We start from the raw sequence: 23,665 nt of genomic DNA on the forward strand, positions 1-23,665 counted from the left end.
GGGACAGAGCATCTCCTTGGTAGATACCGCACTTGAGGTTGACTTGTGCAATTGACTTGAAGATGGCCTCTAGGGTTGTTTTCCACATTCCCATTGAGTTCTTGATCACGGCTCTTAGAGTTCTGTCGATGTTGTACAGTTCCAAGCATTCCAGGATCCATGTGTGAGGCATTGAGTCATAGGCTTTCTTGTAGTCAATCCAGGCAGTGCAGAGGTTCGTATGCCTGGTCTTGCAGTCTCGAGTGACTACTTTATCAACCAGTAGCTGGTGCTTTGCTCCTCTGGTGTTACTACCAATTCCTTTCTGGGTGCTGCTCATGTATTGAGCCACGTGCCTGCTCATCTTAGCTGCTATGATGCCTCTGTTGTGCAGAGGCAGGTTATTGGGCAGTAGTTGGATGGTACTACTCCCTTCTGAGGGTCCTTCAGGATCAGGACTGCCTGGCCTTCAGTTAACCACTCAGGGTGGGTTCCATCCATTATTAGCTGGTTCATTTGTCCCACCTGGCGCTCATGGAGTGAAGTTAGCTTCTTTAACCAGTAGGCGTGGATCATGTCAGGGCCTGGTGCTGTCCAGCTCTTCATACTTGAGACCCGCTCTTGAATGTCTGCCATTGTGATGATGACTGGGTCTTGTGCAGGGAGATTGCTGTGGTCTGCTCTTAGGTCCACCAGCCACTGGGCATTGTTGTGCGATGCCTCCTTCTCCCATATGTTCTTCCAGAAGCATTCAGTCTCCAGCCTTGGTGGGTCTGCTCTCATGTTGTTACCCTGCCACCGAGAGTACACCTTGGATGGCTCAGTGGAGAACATTTGGTTTATTCTCCTGGCTTCAACTTCCCTGGTGGACCTCTTCAGTCGTGTGGCCAGGGCTGTGAGCCTTTGCTTGGCAGCCTCTAAGGCCTCAGGTATGGACAGTGTGTTGTACCTCTGAGATACCCATTTCTTCATCATGCTTTTCTGCAATTCCGATAGCTGGAATAATTTATTTATTCATTGATTGATTCTAAATTTACATTGTATGTACAGGAATATGCTAGGTGCCAGACAAAAAGCTTTCATTTGGAAGGAACTTAGCCTGAATGTACTGTAAGTAGTTTCTAAGTAAGGGTCTATATAGTAATTTTGGCATCAAATCATAGCAGACATGACTTCAGTTTTGGTCATCTTGTGCCCTCTCACTGTGGTTACTTGTATAGTAGGATTCCAATAGTTCCCTGTTCTCCTGTTCTCCTTTCTTGTCCATGAATGTCTTGTTCCAGTAGCCCACTTCTCATCAGGTTGCCCTGGTTCCCCAACACCTGACGTGGATATATATATATATATTTTATTAACATAGTACGTGCTCTTTATGTGCATTTCTGTACATTTATACCCAGAAGAAGAATTAGGATAGAGAGGGAAAAGGTTCTTAAAATGACTGTGCTGAAAAACTCTGAAAAGCTGAAGGAAAAGAAATGGATGCTATTACACCTCCTCTTTCTCACTCTCCCTCTCAACTTTTATCCCTTACTCTTTGGCCACGTTAGAGTTCATAAGGACAGAAATAAAGCAGCTTCCTCTTGCTGCTCGAACAGTGTGGGATGGCTAATTAGACTGTTTGCCTCTCTTTGTCTGTGTGCAGCACCTGTACTGTTTGATTCTCTCAGCTGCGTCATTTCCCACTGTAGTGCTAATTTTTTCTTCTTTCATTATCTTTTATTTATGTGTTGTAATTTCTAGGCGTTGTGAGGGTCCCATGGGGTTGGGTTACTGATGTGTCGTCAAGGTAGCACATTGTTAGGATGTGGCCTCTCAAGCCAGTCCAAAAGGCACTGTAGATGTATTCATTCATTTAAAAATGGGAGTGGAGAAATGAAAGGAGAGGAGACTGAGGATGAAAGAAAGAACTGAGGGGAGATGAAGGAAGAAGAGGAAAACAGATTAAGGGAATGGGGAAAGTGGGATAGATGAGTAAAGCAGGATGAAGAAGATAGGAGAGGAAAAAATGAGGCGGGAGGTGGAAAGGTGAGTGCTACAAATACCGCAGCACTGATGGAATCCCTGCCTGTTGAGTCAGGTGCAAAAACACACACACAAAAACTGTCAGTCAAGTGGTCCCAATTGGCTGTCAGTAGTTGCCATGGTAACTGTCCCCACACTGCTGATATTGGTGCGGCTCTCATGTTGATTAAAGGCACAGAGGTGCGCTTCCAGTTAGTGTGCTTGCACATCAAGGGTGCACGTAATTAGGGTTGTCATATGATCTGAAGACACTGCCTCTCCATCTTAAAGCCTGTCTTCATCTGCCTCTTCTATGTTTTATCCCTTTAATTTCATATTTGTGTATGTTTTTCCTGCCCATCTGGTATCAGATTTCACTTTCTGTTGCTGTTAATGGCAGCTGTCAGAAGAGGTAGTATGTCAGAGGCATGGCTAGCATGGCAGGGGACTACATTGGTACAGGTTGCCCTCAGGGAGGTGGATGCATGGTCTGACAGCAGTTTGAGATCAGCACTGCCATAGCTGCCTATGACTTTGTGTGTCAGTAATGCTGGCAGTGAGTTTTACTTGTGTATTTGTGTGCTGTATAAGTGAGCTGTGAAACTGAGATGGTAAACTGAGAACTAAAGTCGATAAAAACTTTTTATTTTTTCTCAGTACATACGGGGAGTGGACCTCATAGCATACTGAGTATTTTGACAATAAACGTATTTAAATCAAATGAAAAGCAATTATCAACACTAACAGTCAGTAAAAGCTCTGTAACTTTAACCAAACAGCAGCTGGAACCTCTTGACAAACTAGTGGATTGCTTTTAACTCCACAGAAACCAACTCATTATGCAACTCATTACTCTTACTTGTGAAGTTGCTGTGGAAGTTGTTTTGATAGCCTCAGTGATACCAGTGGTGACCGGTGAGCTGTAGTTGTATTAATGATATAGATCTTATTTTTAATTAAAGAATGATTTCATATGTTTTTAAACTCTTTCAACATTGAAACAGTTTTTCTTGCTGTAATCTTTCTTCCTGCTTATACTAGCCCTAAAGGATCCTCTCCTAATGTGCTTTTAATGTAAGTTATGGTGATGGGTCCTCATTCTATGGAAATTGTATTCCAGAGTTTATCTGAAACATGAATGAGATGTCTGTGAAATCAAGTGGATATGTCCAAAGTCAGTTACATTTTTAAAAAATCCCTTTTGTCACCCACCACTTACAGTGAAAGTACCTTAGAAAGTCTTGTAATGCCTACCATGAAGAGGAGGAATGTTTATAGCAAGCAAATCCAGTTTCAGTGTTCAAATGAAGCTTTACAATAACTGCCTTAAAAGCTGTACAGGTGCTTGAAGAGAGTGTTGAGATTTCAACAATTTGTCAATCTTTATACAGTTTACCTGGAACTAGAATTTTTCCATTTTTATTTTAATCACTGCACTGCCAAAAAAGTATTCTTGCCACAGTCTGAAATTGAATGGAGATTTTAAAAGGATAACTCAGATAAGGCTGACTGAGTTACTTAGTGTTAGTGCTAAATTTTGTTATTTCAAGTGGGCTCGTTTAGATGTGGTAGCAGATTAAACTATGAAATTACGTGATTAATCAGCAAATGAATCAGAGAGAAAAGATGCACTAAGAAGGGTTTTTGTGTGAATGAAAATGTATGCACCATAAAGACTGAGAGCCAGTGGAAATGTTGAAAATAGTGATGTTTTTGAGAGGAAGACAGAGCAAGTAGCTTCATTTAAAACCTTAGGAAAAGTTATTGAGGAAGTCAGTACTTTGAGAAATGACCAAGAAATTTATAGTAAGATTCCACTACTCGTCTTCATTGTTTATAAGCTGTATATATTTTTATGTTTATATACTGACCCTCCACAGACCACCAGCCACTCACGCTCACCTCCACTGACGTGTATGCTGCTTTGAGCCGGATCAACGTACACAAGGCTGCTGGCCCTGATGAAATTCCTGGACATGTGCTCAGGGCACGTGCAGGACAGCGTGCTGGCGTCTTTACGGACATGTTTAACCTGTCCCTTGCCCAAGCAGTTGTGCCAACATGCTTCAAAACCACCTCCATCATGCCAGTGCCAAAAAATTCCACCCCAATGTGCCTGAATGACTACCGCCCTGTAGCACTCACACCCATTGTCATGTAGTGCTTCGAGCACCTGGTCCTGGCACACCTGATGACTGCCTTCCTTCTTTTCATACAGAGGCAGACAGGATGTGGATGCCTCCCACCTACAGGGTTGTGTGCTGAGCCCATTCCTCTTCTCCCTTTTCACCCACGACTGCAGGCCTGTGCATGGCTCCAACACCATCATCAAGTTTGAAGACAACACCACGGTGATCGGCCTCATCAGCAACAACGATGAGTCAGCCTACAGGGGGGAGGTATAGCGCCTGGCTGAGTGGTGCACTGACAATAACCTGCTCCTTAACATTGACAAGACCAAGAAGCTCAGTGTGGACTGCAGGAGGGAGAAAGGAGGCACACACGACCCCATCCATATTAACGGCATGGTTGTTGAACGTGTCTCCAGCATCAAATTCCTGGGGACCCACATCTCAGAGGATCTGTCCTGGACCACCAACACCCACAACCTGGTTAAGAAGGCCCACCAGCACCTGTTCTTCCTGAGGACACTGAAGAAGAACCACCTGTCTTCAGCCATCCTGATGAACTTGTACTGCTGTGCCATCGAGAGCATCCTGACCAGCTGTATCACAGTGTAGTATGGAAACTGCTCTCTGACCACAAGGCGTTGCAGCGGGTGGTGAAAACTGCCCAACGCATCACAAGGACTCCACTTCCAGCCATTGAGGGTGTCCACAGGGAATGCAACGTGCTCGCAGCATTCTTAAGGACTCCTTTCACCCTGCTCACAAAGTGTTTGACCACCTACCTTCTGGGAAGTGCTTCAGGAGCCTCCAGACCAAAACCAGTAGACTCAGGAACAGCTTCTTCCCCACAGCTGTCTCCTTACTGAACTCTGTCCCCTGTTGACCCCCCACTGCCCTCCTCTATACCACTACACACACCTCACCCCTTCTCATCTCTCCTCCCAGGACTAATGCAATACATATCTGTTACCTGTACCACTGAAGTGATCTGTTAAATTGCACATACTCTAGTCATAGAATACTGCTCTGTATTCATTTGCACACTCTTCATATGCTGATGCTGTATATTTATCTTTCTCTTTGCATTATTTACATCCACTGAACTGTTCACTCATGTAACTTATTGTTGTCTTCTTATTCTGCACTGTTTCATTCTATCTCATCCCATTGCACTAGTGTTCCATAAGCTTAATGTACCTGTCCATTGCTGTAATTTGAACCCATAGTCTGTTGTATAATCATACATTACCCTACATATCTTACTGTAAATATCAATTGTACATACAGTGCCTTGCGAAAGTATTCGGCCTCCTTGAACTTTGCGACCTTTTGCCACATTTCAGGCTTCAAACATAAAGATATAAAACTGTAATTTTTTGTGAAGAATCAACAACAAGTGGGACACAATCATGAAGTGGAACGAAATTTATTGGAAGAGATCTATAGCATGTTCTTCATTCTCCTGTCTGCCTCTGTATGAAAAGAAGGAAGGCAGTGATAGAAAAAGACAGAACCGTGACTCATTCATATTACCCTCTGAAGTGGAAATCCTGAATACAGTACGTGTTTTACTGGCAAACACAAACACACACACACACACACACACACAAACACACACACACACACACACCCAAACATAATATAAAATGTGTGCAGGGCAAGCCCAGGAGCCCGTTTGGAGTGCCACCATGCGTGATGTGCTTTGAGCAGCAGCCAATCATAGACTCAAATTCTCTCTCAAAGGGAGAAACTGTAGTTTAACTTGTCTCTAATTATATCCCCAACTCAGAGTGGGATATTACTGTCAGCCATCAGCCACTGGTATCGCACTACTGCAGGAGTATTTGTATTTTCCAGCATATAGGTGTGCTTTCATCTTACCTATCTTCCTTCTTACCTACCCACCTGCCTACCTCCCATTTATTCTAACTTTGAAGACTGTTGTTGATTAAGGAATAAGTTGTCAGTCAATGCAAAAAAAATGTATTTTTATGTTTAAAGGACAATGTCGAGTTTATGTTCACAATTGAAATTGAACACTGATTAACAGGAAACTGGAAAAGTTACTCATACAAAGTATTTGGGAGTAATGATTGATAACAAATTATCATGTAAATACCACATTGACATGATTACTAAGAAGATAATGAGATCACTTAGTATTATTAAGAAAATCTCATATCTAACAACTCGATCCTGACTGCTTACTTTGTATAGTTTGATGTTCCCTTATTTAAAGTATTGCAGTATTGTATGGGCGAGTACATATTCTTCAAATCTACAGTACATAAGCTATTCATTGTACAAAAGAAATGTATAAGGTTAGGTACCTCTTCTGATTATTATGCATCTGCAAAGCCTCTTTTTCATGAACTCAATCATTTGTCAGTTTATGGCATAAACATATTACAGATCTGTGTGTTTGTATATAGCATTTTACTGCAGCAAACAACCATACCTAGTATATTTCAAGGCTATTTTCAAGCAAATTCAAATGTTCATTCTAGACAGGCAGATCATCTTCATCTACCTTTATGTTCTAGTAATCAGCATAAATTGACATTTAGGTACAGAACAGTTGAACTATGGAATGCAAAACTGGAAGTTTTTCAGCAATCATCTTCTGTATTTACATTAAAGAATGCTAAAACAAGATTTAATATTTTTGTACTAAAGACATTAAAAATGTTAATTTGATAAATATCACAGTAGTGTTCATTATAGAGGTTGTATAACTGATGTGTTTCCTTTCATGTTCACTATTGTAAATATGGTTCCTATGGTTTTGTATGTGTTTAGATGTTACTATACACATATACTATGTGTATAGTAACGTGTTTTGATGTCTGTGTGAAATAATTTGTTAGTGGATTAATTTAAAAAATTTACATTGCCTTTTTCACTCCCAATGTCAAAATCCTGTTCATCCCTGCAAAGTGCAGTATTCTTTCTCTTGAAAGCCACATGATTCAGTATAGTGCTCCAATAAGCTGACCAGGGAGATGTGGTTCTTTTTAGGTTGATAGCTATAAACAGGATGAGTCCCATTCACTGATCAGATGACAGAATTGGCATTGTACTTAGGGAGACTCTTTAGTTATTAAGCAAACATTAAAGTATGAATGGGGAAATTTTTGCAAGCACACCTTGAAAACAGCTTAGCTGAATTTTTATGTCCATTTTTTTTAAAGCTGGGTACGGATAACAGAAACACATATGTACACCTGAGTATCTATGTATCAGCCCATTGATCGACTGGTGACCCTGCCTCTTGCCTAGTGTCAGCTGGGTTTGGCTTCAGCCCCTTCCTCTTAAGTGGTATAGATAATAGATGGATGGATGATTGTTGGAGGTAGCTCAAATGCCAAACTCACTTGGATAATGCAACCTGGGCCAAATGCTACAAATAACAGCTTAAACACAACAGCAAAAAGGTCTCGTAAAAGTTCTGAAAATCATTTAGTAAAATGCTTTGACAAAGTCCATGTCATATGAATAATCTGAAGTGATATTGCAATTTATGACTGGTTGAGTGAGTGAACTGAAAAGTGAGACTGAACAAGCAGGAAACATTTGGTGGATTTTGTTTTGAGAACAAACACCAAAAAGTGAGACAGAGAGAAAATCCCATAAGTGGTGCTCACCCAAGAAAAAGAGAGAAGCACATGCAGGAAGAGGAGCAGAGAGACAACTGATAGTGAGGTGACAAAAGAAAACAGCTACAGTTTCAGGCTGTTACTGAAAACCAGTTTGCAGCCTAGATACTCTCCAGCCACCAATGGTTTCAGGGCTTTGGATGACAGCCTTTCAAAGTTGCTCACAATCCCTGGTATTCAAAGGATGACTGAAAGCATTGCTCATATTTTGGTACCTGTTTTTTTACAACCAGGCAACATCAGGGCACATAAAATAGATAAAAGTGAATTTGAGAGTAGTTTTCAGTTCATCACGGTCTAGACTGATTTAACCTCACTGACAAATGGGTGATGTCACTTTCCCTCTCCAGATCATCATCTTCATCTCATTTTTCAAAAATCAGAATCAATGATTGGTTTCATGCCACATTCATATCCCCAGCCTTCCTCTTTCCTCTTTCTGGGTGACATAAATTCTTCATGATTTTATTAATGTCCATCTCAGTTGAAACTCGGGTTTGCTGAAACAGAGGACTGCACAATATGTCACTAGTCCCAGAGAACATGAGATTAGACTTGGCATTTTTCAAGCATGAAATGAAGAGCCATAAAAATCTGAATTCCTATAAATGGTTGCTTTTATAACCTGAAGATATTGTTTGCATAAAAAGTAATCATAAGCTATTTGTGCACGTTTTGCAAGCAATTTGACTGCTTATATGAGACAGGGGAGGGGTTGACTGAATTGAAATGTTTTTAGGTTTTCGGGGCAATGAACATCAATCTAAGCTCAGGTTACACAGGAGAAGTCGTGGTTCACGGAACGTTCCACTGCAGCCCAGCTCTACGCCAGTGTGGGAGGTGCGCCTGGGTAGCCAAGTCACCATGGAGGTGCGTAGAGTTCAACGGGATCATCCTAGAAAAAACTTGAGATTGCGAGGAGATTGCAGCATACACACAGCTTCAGAGGAAACTTAAAACAACCAGTGAAAACTCAAACTGGCGAGGATACCGCAGGATTCAGTAAAGCAGAAACAAGAATCAATTCCCCAGAAACAATAGTTCATACTAAAAAAATACTTTGGCAGAAAGCAAACAGTTCAGTTCACAATTCAATTCACAGTTCGGTTCAGTTCATAGTTCAGCTCACATTTCAGAAAAAAATGCATGAAACAATACTGGGATCACCAACACAGCAAATTTGAAATTGCAATTTTAACACTCTCTCAGAGTTTATATAGGAAAAACTGGTAAAGCGTTTTAAATTAACACTTTTGAAAGAGTTACAACCATAAACACTATGGCAGTGTTACTTACTCTTACAGTGTAAAATTTTACTACCACAACAGATGACAAGAACACTAAGTGTTTAAAGTTCACTCATTACAGATACTGATGGAGTAAATTGTCAACACCACTAGAAATCAGGTTAACATTTTATTGTGACAATTCATGCTAAAATAGTGTTGATTACACTACTAATGAAAGCTAAATGGTGCACTTGGATTAACACTATTAAGAGTTAAAATGAATCTATTAGTATAACTATCCTATCATCCATGTGCAATGATCACTCCAAAAAGTACTACAATGAACAAAAATATTTATTTTTCCTTTAACAAATGTATTAACAAATGCGCTAAAAAAACCTGCACAATGACCTTGTATGGTACATTACCAACCAAAATTGAGATATCTCACTGTTGCCCTTTACAATACAGCCATATGGCACAACATAGTAAAATGAGTCTGTACCATAAGACATTTGGATATCAAAGGGCTTAAAGTATTTCAACTCATGAGGTGATACAACTGAAACACTATGCACTTGTTCAACATCAAAAGCATGAAAATGCTCCTCAAATGTAGTCTCCATTTCTGATACACACAAAAACAAAAAGATATAATATTACTGAACACTGGCATCTCATATACAAAATCAGTGCAAACAACAAGGCCCATGTGATACTCGATACCATTAAGTTTAACCCATACTGTTCCAAAATTACATCATCATTTTCAACATCAGTATTTTTGAATTGACAGGCCCAGACTCAATACCCATGGCAGAGAGGGACTCCCAATGATAGGCAACAGCTATTTGGTGTTTCTTTGCAAGGATTTAGTTATATTCTTAAAAGTTTTTATGCTAGACCTAAAGAAAAAATGTGTTTAGCTTCATACCTCATACTCCAAACATGTACTATAGGCCCAATTTGACGTATACACTCAGGATAATGGATCATGAAGTGATGTTTTGGAATCAAATTATTTTGAGGTTACAAATGTGTAAATAATCTATGGTGCTCTTCAATAACATGTTTTAGAAATACCAACATTCCTTGTGTAATACATGGGGACAATGTTTGATATGCAACAAAAGTAACAACAAATGCCAGTGTCTGTCACCTTCTGGGACGACATCAGTGGAAGGTTACGAATTAGGCATAAAGTTACTGGCATTAAGCCTGATACCAGTGCCAGTCCACAACATGTTTATGTGTGTTGGAAATGCAAGAGCAGCAGGAACGACGCCATATCACTGTCCCACTCTATAGGAAGCAAAAACAACTGTTTTGTTTTCATGACAAATATGTCTCCTTTCAAAAAGGACTATCTTTTTATTTAATCCACTCTTAAGTACCCTCTGTGACCTGTTCGAAAATTTATTTAATTTGTCCTTCAACTCAACACCTGGGCAACGCCAAGGTTTCATCATGCCACTGATTCCTGGCAGACCTCAACAAACTTTGGAGCATCAGGGTGGACGTAAAGCTCTCCGCTTCTCTGATCACCTTTTCTTATCTGCATGTATGCCACTTCACATGTAGTTTTGCAGCTGTTTCTGGTCCAAAGAGGAGGCTAAAATCTTGAAGTATCTGCACCAACACAAATGAAAAAAATATTTCATAATTTACTGACATATCTAACAATTGTGTGCTAAGCTTAACTCTATTAACTGCAGTTACAAAAAAGAATGCCAATTCTTACCAGCCCTTTAGTATCCAGCAGCCTTGGAAACAGAGAATACAGTGTGCGATTCATCTGGGTTGTGGATGGTGAGAGAGGACAAATTGGCATTTATGATGCACGTAAATAGAATTGAAATGATGAGTAATTGTTCTCTTTCACCTTCCTAAACTAAGTTAAAATACTATAACTACACTCAAATGCCCCCTGTTAAGCAAAAATATACTTTTTGGGACTGAAGCTGGCAGGAATTAAATTGTTTTCTTTCTGCCTGACAGGTCTGGAACTTTATATACCGTTCTTCACACTGTGCTGTACCTCTGTATACTGTCAAACAAACACACTAAAACACAAAATTCTCTCTTTATATACCCTGATATTGCATAAATTCATTAGCTTTACTGAATATATGTTATATTGCATGTCTGCAGATTAATCCCTATTCAGTTATAATTTCAGACAATTCACAATGCTTATATATATTAAATATATACATAAATTCTACATAATTCCCGCAGAAATCCCTCAAAACCGGAGGCACTTTAACACTTCACTACATTTTTGGCGACTTAACAGGTTGACAAATTCAGCCAAACTAACATTTTTTTACCTGAGGGATGACTTTTTGAACAGAGATCTTCGTGACCTTGTTTACTGCTATGAATCAAGAGTATAGAAAATTAAAGCATTATCAAGATTGCAACCGAAGGTCAACAACCATAATTAACGTTATACATATTAAACGTTGTTACACGCACGAGTTAACGTTACATTAAGACTTTATGTTATGTTACCAGTATATAGACGGCGAACCGATTTTGCAGCAAAAACCTAAGGCACCGCAGTGTCAGTTGAAGCACTGTTTGTATGAAATTGTTAATATGACGTTCTCCTCGGCCAAAACAACTTAAAAATGATTTTTAAAAAGAGTTCACCTACACGTTAGCCCACACGTGTCCTAAAAGTCAACCTAACTTAAGTTACATTGAAGTTAGCTAGCTAACGTTGTCACTTACCAGTAAGCGAACGGCGGTGGAAACTTGCTAATAATGCTACAGGTTTTCATTGTAAATGCTAATATTTGAAACAAGCCAACATAGGTGCATTGTAATGATAAAACAGCTAGAATACAATGAGAATTATTTATATTAAACTCACCACTGTATCCTTTTCATGCTCGAAGTGAGGCCAAGAAAATGGCGGCTGTCGCAAATCTCCACAGGCATACCTGCTCAAATGCCCGGATGTTTAAAGTAACACTCTTCTGTGTTGAATACCATTAATACTAATGTTACACCATCAACATTATGTCATTATGTTTTCTCATTAGCACAGAGTTCACTCTAGTGATGGAAAGTTCGGACCATTACTCCTTCAATGCCCACTGACTTCGCTGCTGCTTTTTTAGAGTGTGATTTCCACTTTTCGGAAGGTCTAGTCTCCTTTGTGCCTGGACCCTTTCCTCTCTCCCTTCCACTCTACATGCTCCCGGATCTTGTCCATTGCCTCGTTTAGGGAGACGTCTGCCAAGAGCACATCTGACCCTTGGCTAAATGATACCACCCATGCTTTGAGGAGATGCTGCAGGCGGGCCGAGCACAAATAGAAGAAGGATTGGCTGCATGTCTCCCTGGCCATCTTAAGAGACAGTACTTGCTACTTATCAAAAAGCTGCAAAAGAAGCTAAAGCTCAATATTTATCCAATATCATCTCTAACAATAGCCACCATCCTAGAGTTCTTTTTAACACTATAAATTCTGTAATTAATCCTGTCACTACCGTGTTTAACGAGGTGTCTGTGCATACCTGCAGTGTGTTCCAACAGTACAGTGCCTTGCGAAAGTATTCGGCCCCCTTGAACTTTGCGACCTTTTGCCACATTTCAGGCTTCAAACATAAAGATATAAAACTGTAATTTTTTGTGAAGAATCAACAACAAGTGGGACACAATCATGAAGTGGAACGAAATTTATTGGATATTTCAAACTTTTTTAACAAATAAAAAACTGAAAAATTGGGCGTGCAAAATTATTCAAATCCACATAAGGGATGACGGCAACATTCATAGATCCTGGAATGCACAATGAGGGGCAATGTTCATTCCTATTACAGAGGCCCACTGAAATTTTTTTGAGGAAAAGCTGTGTTAGACTGCATATTGTTTATAGTAAAGTATTTTTATATACAAATATAAAAATGAAAATGTTTCTGGAGTGGGACTTTAATTAATTATAGAAGTTGTGCAGAAGCTGCCCATAGCTCTACACAGTGATCCATGTGTGTACTGTATGTGTTTCTATGCTGCTCCAAATGAGTCTGTTCTGGTTCAACTTGTCTTATTAAATGAGCTTAAAAATAAAGTGACACCTTAGTTATAAAACACTGAGCAGGCTGTAACACACAAGAGTGTGTCCTTTATGGAAGAGTGGCAAGAAGAAAGCCATTTCTTAAAGATATCCATAAAAAGTGTCGTTTAAAGTTTGCCACAAGCCACCTGGGAGACACACCAAACATGTGGAAGAAGGTGCTCTGGTCAGATGAAACCAAAATCGAACTTTTTGGCAACAATGCAAAACGTTATGTTTGGCGTAAAAGCAACACAGCTCATCACCCTGAACACACCATCCCCACTGTCAAACATGGTGGTGGCAGCATTATGGTTTGGGCCTGCTTTTCTTCAGCAGGGACAGGGAAGATGGTTAAAATTGATGGGAAGATGGATGGAGCCAAATGCAGGACCATTCTGGAAGGAAACCTGATGGAGTCTGCAAAAGACCTGAGACTGGGACGGAGATTTGTCTTCCAACAAGACACTGATCCAAAACATAAAGCAAAATCTACAATGGAATGGTTCACAAATAAACATATCCAGGTGTTAGAATGGCCAAGTCAAAGTCCAGACCTGAATCCACTCGAGAATCTGTGGAAAGAACTGAAAACTGCTGTTCACAAATGCTCTCCATCCAACCTCACTGAGCTCGAGCTGTTTTGCAAGGAGGCATGGGCAAAAATTTCAGTCTCTCGATGTGCAAAACTGATAGAGACATACCCCAAGTGACTTACAGCTGTAATCGCAGCAAAAGGTGGCGCTACCAAGTATTAACTTAAGGGGGCTGAATAATTTTGCACGCCCAATTTTTCAGTTTTTTATTTGTTAAAAAAGTTTGAAATATCCAATAAATTTCGTTCCACTTCATGATTGTGTCCCACTTGTTGTTGATTCTTCACAAAAAATTACAGTTTTATATCTTTATGTTTGAAGCCTGAAATGTGGCAAAAGGTCGCAAAGTTCAAGGGGGCCGAATACTTTCACAAGGCACTGTACTTCATTGATAAAGTTCTGTCTATCAGGCAGAGTATCCCCATGTCCACAACTGCTGCTCCAACTGAGTCTTCTGTACAGTTTGCCTTGGAGAACTTTATGCCAATTTCCTTGTCGCAACTCAAAAAAATCAGTGCAGCAGCTAAATTCCACTTATTGCCCTCTGGATATTGTCCCTGCTAGGATAATGAAGGAGGTCGTTGACACTATTGGGCCTTGCCTGGTCACATTTATTAACAGCTGCCTCAGGCTGGGTATTGTCCCCACTGCCCTTAAGCACACTGTAGTCAGACCACTTTTCAAGAAGCCTAACCTCGACCCCACACTCCCTTCTAATTTTCACCCAATCTCACATTTGCCTTTTTTTATCCAAGGTTATAGAGAAAATTGTCCTCACACAATTACAGTCTCATCTTGAACTTTATGCTGTTGTCGATAAATTTCAATCAGGCTTTAGGTCCCGGCACAGCACTGAATCCGTGCTATTGAAGGTGCACAATGATATTCTTACAGCCCTTGATGCAAAGAGTCCTATTGTTCTAGTGCTTCTAGATCTCACAGCAGCCTTTGACACTGTGGACCATACAGTTCTCATTTCCCGCCTTGAACATTGAGGCTTGCGTGGTGCTGTGCTCAAATGGTTTATTCTTTTTCTGATCAATAGGACCTTTTCAGTTATGATCAACGATTCTACCCCTGCAATAGCCCCTTTGCTCGGGTGTTCCCCAAGGCTCAATCATGGCGCCTATTCTTTTCTCACTATATATGCTACCGTTAGGTTCAATTATTTCTAAACATAACGTACGCTTTCATTTTTATGCTGATGATGTGCAGATCTACCTACCGTTGATACAGAGTGATGCCAATGCACTAGCCCCCTTGCACAGGCGTTTGTGTGATTTTAAACAGTGGCTCGCACAGAACTTCCTTCATTTGAATGAGAAGAAGACTGAATACATTGCCTTTAGCCCAGATCACACTCACATCGCACCCGGCCTAGGAGCTTCAGCCCCTTTATTCACTCAAACTGTGAAAAACCTAGGAGTGTTATTTGATAGCAGCCTCAAATTTGACAAGCAGATTAGTTCTGTGGTCAAAATAAGCTTCTTTCAACTGAAGCTCCTAGCAAAGATGAAGCCCTTTTTTTATCTCAAGTCGACCTAGAAAAAGCCATTCATGCTTTCATTAGCTCAAGACTTGATTACTGCAAATCCCTTTACACTGGAATTAGTCAGTCTCTCCTCTGCAGGCTCCAGCTAGTACAGAATGTGGCTGCTCTCCTACTGTCAAATACCTCAAAGTATGCTCACATCACCCCTGTCCTACAGTCTCTTCACTGGCTTCCAGTACAGTTGAGAATTGATTTTAAAATTTTGCTGTTTGTGTTCAAGGCCATTAATGGGCTTGCTCCAGCTTATTTGTCTGATCTTTTAATTATTCATACCCCGGTCAGAGTGCTGCATTCCTCTGAACACTTGTCTCTGGTTGTCCTGCAGGCTAAGTAAAAAAAAAAAGTGGGGTGATCGTTCTTTTGCCATATATGCCCCCAAGCTCTGGAATACCTTGCCCCCTGAGCTTCAGTCTATAATGGAGTTAATGATATTCAAGTCTAATTTAAAGGCACACCTATTCATACTGGCTTTTGGCACTTAATTTTTTAGCAATGGTGCTATACAGGTGCCTACTGATTTTATATTTTGTAATCTTGTTGTTTGTACTTTGACTTATTTTTATAGTGCAGGAGTGTTATAGTTACTCACAGACCGTTGTTTTAAATTTGTGTAATTTTACCTTTTCTTTTTTGTTGTTTATATGTCTTAACATGTTATGCTTTTATTTCTATATGCTCTGTTGTGAAGCACTTTGAGCTCCCTTCGGTGTTGTAAAGAGCTATATAAACAAATAAATTATTAAATTATTATTATTTAAATTATGAGCCCCAGCAGTGCACAAGCCTCAGTATCATGGCTAATGTTATGTTATATCCAGTATTTAAATTTTTGTGTGTGTTTCAAACCTCAGGTAAGACCTTCACAGGGATTCTGTAAACAGAGTGCCGTCTCACGGGCAACAGTTTACATAAAAAGGCTGTGTCAAAATGTATTTACTGCCACATTTGGATGATGAGAGAGTTTCCTTCTTACCAAGGGAATTGTGTTTCTAATAGATTTTTTCTTTCTGTCTCCACAGGAATTTGCTGGACAGGGACACCTTCTCCAAATCAGACCCAAGTAAGACCCTGCAACTGTTTGTCTATCACTCATGGTGAATAACCTGGTGCTTCTGTCAGTGTCTGATTGCTAAGTGAGGTGGCAAAAGATCTGGGTTCTTAATCATTACCGAGTTTTACAGTGGGGGAGGTGAAAGTAATGCCAGTTATAAAAAAAAAAAAAACACACACACACACACATACAGTATATATACACACACATACAGTGTATATGTAGAGCACAATATTGCAAAATGAGAAGGTAAGTATAAGAAAGAAGGGTATAAAGCAAGAAAAAAGGAACGAAATGTATACAGTGAAAAGTAAAGAACAAATGACAAAAGGGCAGAAGACCAAAGGAATGAACAGAGCAGAGTGAGAAATTAATTATCAAATGAAATAAGGGCTATTCTTTAGCTGTATGTGTAACTTCTTATAAGTGTGTGTTTTTCCTCACAAAATGTGTGAGCTCAACTCGAGGCAGGTCTGACTAATGCATATGAGGCCAATTAAGAGGTTTTTCCCTATAGATTCACAGGATGACAGTTTTATCGTCCTTTCCCCTCAGTTAAAGCCATTACAGTTATACAATCAGGACCAGTGCTGTAAGTTAAAGGAACAATTTGACATTTTGGGGAATATGTTTAATCACTCCCTTTCCAAGAGTTATAGAAAAGTGATCTCACTTATCTTGACCTGAAAACTCGACCCTACTTGAGACTGAACTGAAGGCATTGTATAATTATTTGGTCTCTATATAAAGAAGCAGCTTAATACTTTCGAAGGATCATATCCAGCACGAATAATAAAATAATTCTGCCACACAGAATCCTCATTTATCTGCTAATTCTTGCTATTAGATTTTTTTTTTCTCAGATAGACCCTGGTTTAATCAAGACAGTGGAGGTTGTGGCCACTTACTGCTAGAGGAGTTGGTTATGAAAAAGTATCAAATGAAAGGTTTTTGGATAATTTCTTCCACAGCTTAAAGCAAGAGTTCAGTATTTTGGGAAATATAGTTATTTGCTCAGAGCTAGCTAGCAGCTAGTTATCTTAGCTTTTGTCAGGAATCGGTGCGTTACGCTGCTGATAATGTCAAGGGGTGAACTCAATTATATAGCCAGATGAGTAAAAGCAAAAACTGTTTCTTTAATAAGAGCAACAGTAACAAACTAAAACGATACAGAAAACTGAAGAAACAAGAAACACACTCTCAGGTTGGTCATACAGTGCAGGGTCAGAGCGAGCAAACTTACACATACAAGGTATCCATGAAAGCACAGTCCAAAGACAAACAGAAAACACGATCAGAATCAGAGAGTTAGGCAGTACTTGTTGGTCACAAGGTAGTCTGTGGTCAGAGCTGGAATAACAGGTGCAAGGCAAAATGCTGGAAAGTCTGAACAGGAGTTTAGAATGATCTGGCAGCTTCCCAGTGGGGGAAGCTGCCCATAACGGGGTGAAAACAGGTGTAAACAATAACCGCTGATTAAAGTAAAAGGTCCAAAACTGAGGTAAAAATGAAACAGGAAGTAATGTCAAAATAAAAGCATGGGAACGGAAAGAGGCGGGACAGAATCATGACAGCTTTAGCATAAAGACTGAAAACAGAGTGAATCAGCTAGCTTAGCTCAGTCCACCTAACACACCTCTAAAGCTCACTAATTAACACATTTTATCTCATTCTTTCACAGACTGAAGTGTAAAAATGTCAGTGTTTTGGTTTCACACAAGGGTGTATGTCATACTTTTTCATGGACAGATGCAATAATTTTTTTGAAGTGTGACCTGGTTCCTTGTTAGTCTCACAGTGTTGACAAATGTTTAGCAAATCTTAGCCAAACCTCATATTTAAGAGAGCAGTATTGATCTTCTTATCTAACTTTCATCTATTTCTCTGCAAGAAAGCAAATAATGTGTAAATGTCACACTATTACTTTAGTGATTTATAATTCTATAGCTGAAAACAGTGTCTTAAATATATACTGAGCTGCTATTAGCTGGCTCAGAGTGCAGTTTGACCGTCTGACTGGAAGCCTGAATTTGGAAAATCATTTAAAGTGATTACAGTGTATGTTTCCTGGCTTTATGCTAAGCTAACACCTACTGGTCACATATATGAGAGTGGTATCAATCTTCTCATCTAACTCCAAGCAATATTTCTGTCTCTTTAAAACAGGGTTTGCATTTTGTTAGAATCACTTGGTAAATTCTGGGTGTTGGTATGTACTGTATATGGGTAGGTGTGTTTTTTGGGATGTGGATAGCAGAAGATCAAGGGCAAGATTATTCACTTAAAAATAAATTAAATCCATCATTATCAAAGATGATGAGATGGAGTACAAAGCTACAAAGTACATACTGAGGAAAGCCATCGCAGTGGCCAAGAGGCAGTACCGGGATAAGTTGAGTGGCTTCTATTCTACTGCTGACTCTGGACGGATCTGGCAAGGACTGCAGCACATCACAGACTACAGGACCACCACCAACATCGTCATCTCCACAGACAGCCTGCCGGATGACCTCAACACCTTCTACACCTGCTTTGAGACCTCCAGCCATGGCACAGAGAAGCAGCACACACACACCTGGACCGACTGACCCCTCCCCTCCACTAACTGTCTCACCAGGCCAGGTATGCAAAGTCCTTAGAAAGACCGACCCCTGCAAAGCAGCTGGACCAGACAACATCCCTGGGAGGGCTCTCAGAGCATGTGCCGGTGAGTTGGCTGATGGTTTCACCACCATCTTCAACCGCTCCCTCAGCCAGAGCATCGTTCCCACCTGCTTTAAGACCCACACCCATCGTCTCTTTTCCCAAGAAGAGCCCAGTCACCTGCCTGAACGACTACAGGCCAGTGGCACTCACTCCAGTCATTATGAAATGTTTTGAGAGAGTGGTGCTAGCCCACATTCAGAGCAATATACTGGACACCCTTCATCCCCTGCAGTATGCCTACCTGTCCAACAGGGCCATCTCAGATGCTGTCGTGACTGCCCTTCATTATTCCCTTTCTCACCTGGAAAATGGAGACTCCTACATCAGGATACTCTTCATTGACTACAGCTCCACCTTCAACACAGTTGTCCCCCACAAACTGTCCACACTAGGTCGGCACCCCACCCTCTGTGACTGGATCCTGAACTTTCTGACTGGCAGGCCCCAGTCTGTCAGGATTGGCAACAGGACTTCAGCCAGCATGATCATGAACATCGGCACACCACAGGGATGTGTCCTCAGTCCCATCCTCTACACCCTGTTCACCCATGACTGTGTCACCTCCTACAAGGACAACATCATCCTTAAGTTCGCAGATGACACCGCAGTGATAGGACGCATCACTGGTGGGGACGAAGCAGCCTACAGGAGGGAGGTGGCTAGTCTGGTGTCATGGTGCAAGGACAATAATCTCAGCCTCAACACAGACAAGATGGAGATGATAGTGGACATGAGGAAGGAGAGGAGAACTTAGCCCGCACTGTTCATCCTGGGGCTCGAAGTGGAGAGGGTGAGCAGCTTCAAATACCTGGGTGTCCACATCAGTGAGGACACTCAACACCACACAGCTGGTCAAGAAGGCCCAATAGTGGCTGTACTTGCTGAGGAGACTGAGGAGGTTTGGCATGTCGCCTAGGATCCTTTGCCTTTCTGTCTCCTGCTCTTTCGTTTTTGAGCTATCAGTACCTCAGCTGTGTCGCTTGCTGCAATTAGTGACTCATGGGTTGTCGCGCACAGCTGAGGTGCGTTACTGTAATGACTTCCCTACCTTATTTTAACCTCTGGCAGACGCTCTGTCATCGCCGGAGCATTAACAGAACTTATACCAACATACCTGTATATATACCTTTATTCGTGGTATGTGTCATACATCATTGTGATTTCCATGCTGACAGTTCCTGTGCTGTGGATCTCATTTTGTACGTAGGTTACATGTTTTGTGTTATATGTCTCTAGACGTCCACGCTGACAGTTCCTGTGCTGTGGATTTCCTTTTCGTTTGCCAGTCCTCCTCATTAGTTTGCCTATTCCCCTGTCCGTCCTGTTCCTCCTACTCTCCTGGTTCCTGCCGTTAGCCTGTCTGCTCACCTGTTCGTCCTGGTCTCCGCAACCATCTCTGTCCTACCCGGATTGTATATGTACATGGACTTTGTTAGGTTGTTACTTTGTGTCTTTTTCCATTAAACCCCCTTGTTTTACTAGCACCTGGGATAAATGTATGTGTCATACAAGATATATGCAAGAATAAGATTTATTCGAGAAGGCATTAAGGAAACACTGTTTTAATTCTCTGTGTATTACTTGTTGGTGAAGTTGACAATTACCTATGTAAAGATACTGCTTCTGACAATTACCTATGTAGAGATACTGCTTGCAGCCAATGATGCATGAAATCTTTTGTATAATATGATGTTATGGGGTAGAACTGGATAAGTCTGACTTCTTCCTACTCCATTCAAACATGTACTAGGTGTAAGCAAACTGATTTTGGTTTAGCATTGGTTGGATATGTGTAATTATGTGTGTGTTGCTGTCATTTGTTCTGTTCTGTATGTTTGAAAGAATAAATCAAATCAAATCAAATCAAATCAAATCTTCATGCCAGATGGAAACTTGCGCTGTGGTCTGCACGGTGTGTCCTTCCTGTTGAACTAGGGCCCTTTAATGGTGCAATGCTTAATTATCTAATGAACTGTTGTTATCCCCTATGGCCCCTCTCTGCTCTATAGCTTAGTCACAAGTTTCCCCATTGAGCAATCTTGTCACAGCACAACCGCCCTGTTATTACATCAACATCAGTAACATATAGTGAATACACATAAGGTATAATAAATCACCATTAGCATTGTGGTTAGCCTAAGACATTAGGGTATGAAAAATTAACCACAATCTGCAGACTAATGCCTCTTATTTGATTACTTTCCTCTTATGAACGATTTTTTGTTGATTCAATAATATGGCTAATGACCTCAGGGTTACGACCACATGGGATTCTGTGACATCAACACCTTTAATGCAAATGGTTATGTAAGAAATTTAAGGATTATCATAATAAACAAACAATCACACTCCTGAACTCCAGTGATTAGAAGAAACAACACAACCAATTGCATTTCATACTTGGGTAACATAAACGTCAAAGGATCATAGGTCAAAGGTTATGAGTAAAAACCAACATAATCGCAAGGTTAAAATATACAAGGTAACTTGTACTATTGATTATATGGCACAGCAAAATATCACTAATTCTGGATCTATGCATTAAAGCTATTTCTGATTCAACTACAACTATGAGTAAGGATGAACACTGCAATTTTGCATAAAATATAACTTTATTGTACCACTTCTCATGGGACTGTTCGAAGTAGTTTCTTTTTACATACAGACAATAGTTAGCTGTACACATTGGTCTATGGTCATTAATCAGTTTTATGGCCTCAGGCCCCAGGAAAACATATGACAGGAAGACTACAGCAAGCTGCTGGTGTTTTGCAGGTCATCAAATCAAATCAAATTTTATTTGTATAGTGCCAAATCACAACAAAAGTCATCTCAGGACACTTTACAAAGTAAGTTCCAGACCTTACTGTTATCACTATTATTACACAGGGTCAGCAGATCTCACACATTCTCAGCACCCATAACAGACCATTAAAATTTAAAGAGCAGGGATCCAAAAAGAAAACAAACTCTCAAGTAGAAAAAAGACCTTCAATTAGATAAGCCACCCACTCGCCACAAGGAATGCAAAGTTTTTATTCTGTTTTTTGATTAAGTATGTGTTTCCCAAAATATCACCTTCTCTTCCCAAAAGCAATATTTTTATGTATCTGTGTGGGTGTGTGCACGCGTGCCGATATATCCTTCTGTCACTTATCTGAAAAGAACATTAAAGCACTCCTGAAATGAAGATGTCTGATGAGTGAGCTCAGCAATTTACCTTTTAGAGAATTGATGTGTTTTGAGAAATAGCATAATGGCCTGAAATGATGTTTCTCAACACCTGAAGACAGAATATACTGTATGTATATATACTGCAGAGATAGGTCGCATCACTGGCGGGGACGAAGCCGCCTATAGGAGGGGGGGGGCCGATCTGGTGTCATGGGGCTAGGACAATAATCTCAGCCTCAACACGGACAAGACGAAGGAGATGATGGTGGACATGAGGAAGGAGAGGAGAACTCATCAGTCACTGTTCATCCAGGGGCTTGAAGTGGAGAGGGTGAGCAACTTCAAATCCCTGGGCGTCCACATCAGTGAGGACCTCACCTAGACACTTTACACCACACAGCTGGTAAAGAAGGCCCAACGGCGGCTGTACTTACTGAGGAGGCTGAGGAGTTTTGGCATGTCGCCTAGGATCCTTTGCAACTTTGACAGCTGCATCATTGAGAGCATCTTGACCAGCTGCATCACTGTCTGGTATGGCAGCACTACTGCTATGGACCGCAAGCACCTGCAGAGAGTGGTGGACCGTGGAGAAGATCACCAGGACTCCACTGCCCTCTCTGCAGAGCATTTGCCACCACAGGGTGCATAGGAAAGCTGCCTCCATCCTCAAAGACCCCGGCATGGAATGTTCACACCCCTACCCTCCAGCCGGAGGTTCAGAAGTGTGAAATGCAGGACCTCTAGACTGAAAACTTTCTTTCCCTCTGCCATTAAACTTCTAAACAGCTGAGGAGTTTATTACCAGGAAATATGTCATGTACTGTCGACCTGTATTGTTTACATTCTCAGTTTGCACATGCATAATTGCACATTAACTGTTGACTGCTGTACATGCTGCTCCCATGTAGCATACATTCTCTAATTATATTATTATATTTTTTTATTATATCTCTGCATTTGCTGCTTAAAGTGCCTTAGGTTTTGTGTTACTTATTTCTCTACTTTATATTTCATTTGTATTTTGTGGCATTCATTTGTGTGGCAAAGTAAGAATTTCAGTGTACAGGGAAACGCATTTCCTAACTGTGCATATGACAAATAAACATTCTGACCCTTGACCCTTAAGGAGAGTAAACCAAATGTTCTCTACTGAGCCATTCAAGGTGTACTCTCAGTGGCAGGGTAATAACATGAGAGCAGACCAACCAAGGCTGGAGACTGAACAGTTCTGGAAGAGCATATGAGAAAAGGAGGAATCACATAACAAGTATGAAGAGCTGGACAGCACCAGGCCCTGACATGATCCACGCCTACTGGTTAAAGAAGCTAACTTCACTCCATGAATGCCTGGTGGGACAAATGAACCAGCTAATAATGGATGGAACCCACCCTGAGTGATTAACTGAAGGCCAGGCAGTCCTGATCCTGAAGGACCCTCAGAAGGGAGTAGTACCATCCAACTACTGCCCAATAACCTGCCTCTGCACAACAGAGGCATCATAGCAGCTAAGATGAGCAGGCAC

The 23,665-nt window shown here is 40.8% G+C and overlaps 1 protein-coding gene across 1 annotated transcript in view; it reads left to right on the plus strand.

Annotated features, from left to right (window-relative positions):
- LOC109960890 (copine-8) overlaps positions 1-23,665 on the plus strand; it is a 137,119-nt gene that overhangs the window by 13,182 nt on the left and 100,272 nt on the right. Inside the window, exon 2 of the mRNA XM_020601317.1 lies at positions 16,231-16,271. Within this exon, the coding sequence (XP_020456973.1) occupies positions 16,231-16,271 (41 nt within the window). The remainder of the gene's footprint in view (positions 1-16,230; positions 16,272-23,665) is intronic.

Source organism: Monopterus albus, unplaced genomic scaffold (assembly GCF_001952655.1).
Source record: "Monopterus albus unplaced genomic scaffold, M_albus_1.0 scaffold51.1, whole genome shotgun sequence".
NCBI classification, from domain to species: domain Eukaryota; kingdom Metazoa; phylum Chordata; class Actinopteri; order Synbranchiformes; family Synbranchidae; genus Monopterus; species Monopterus albus.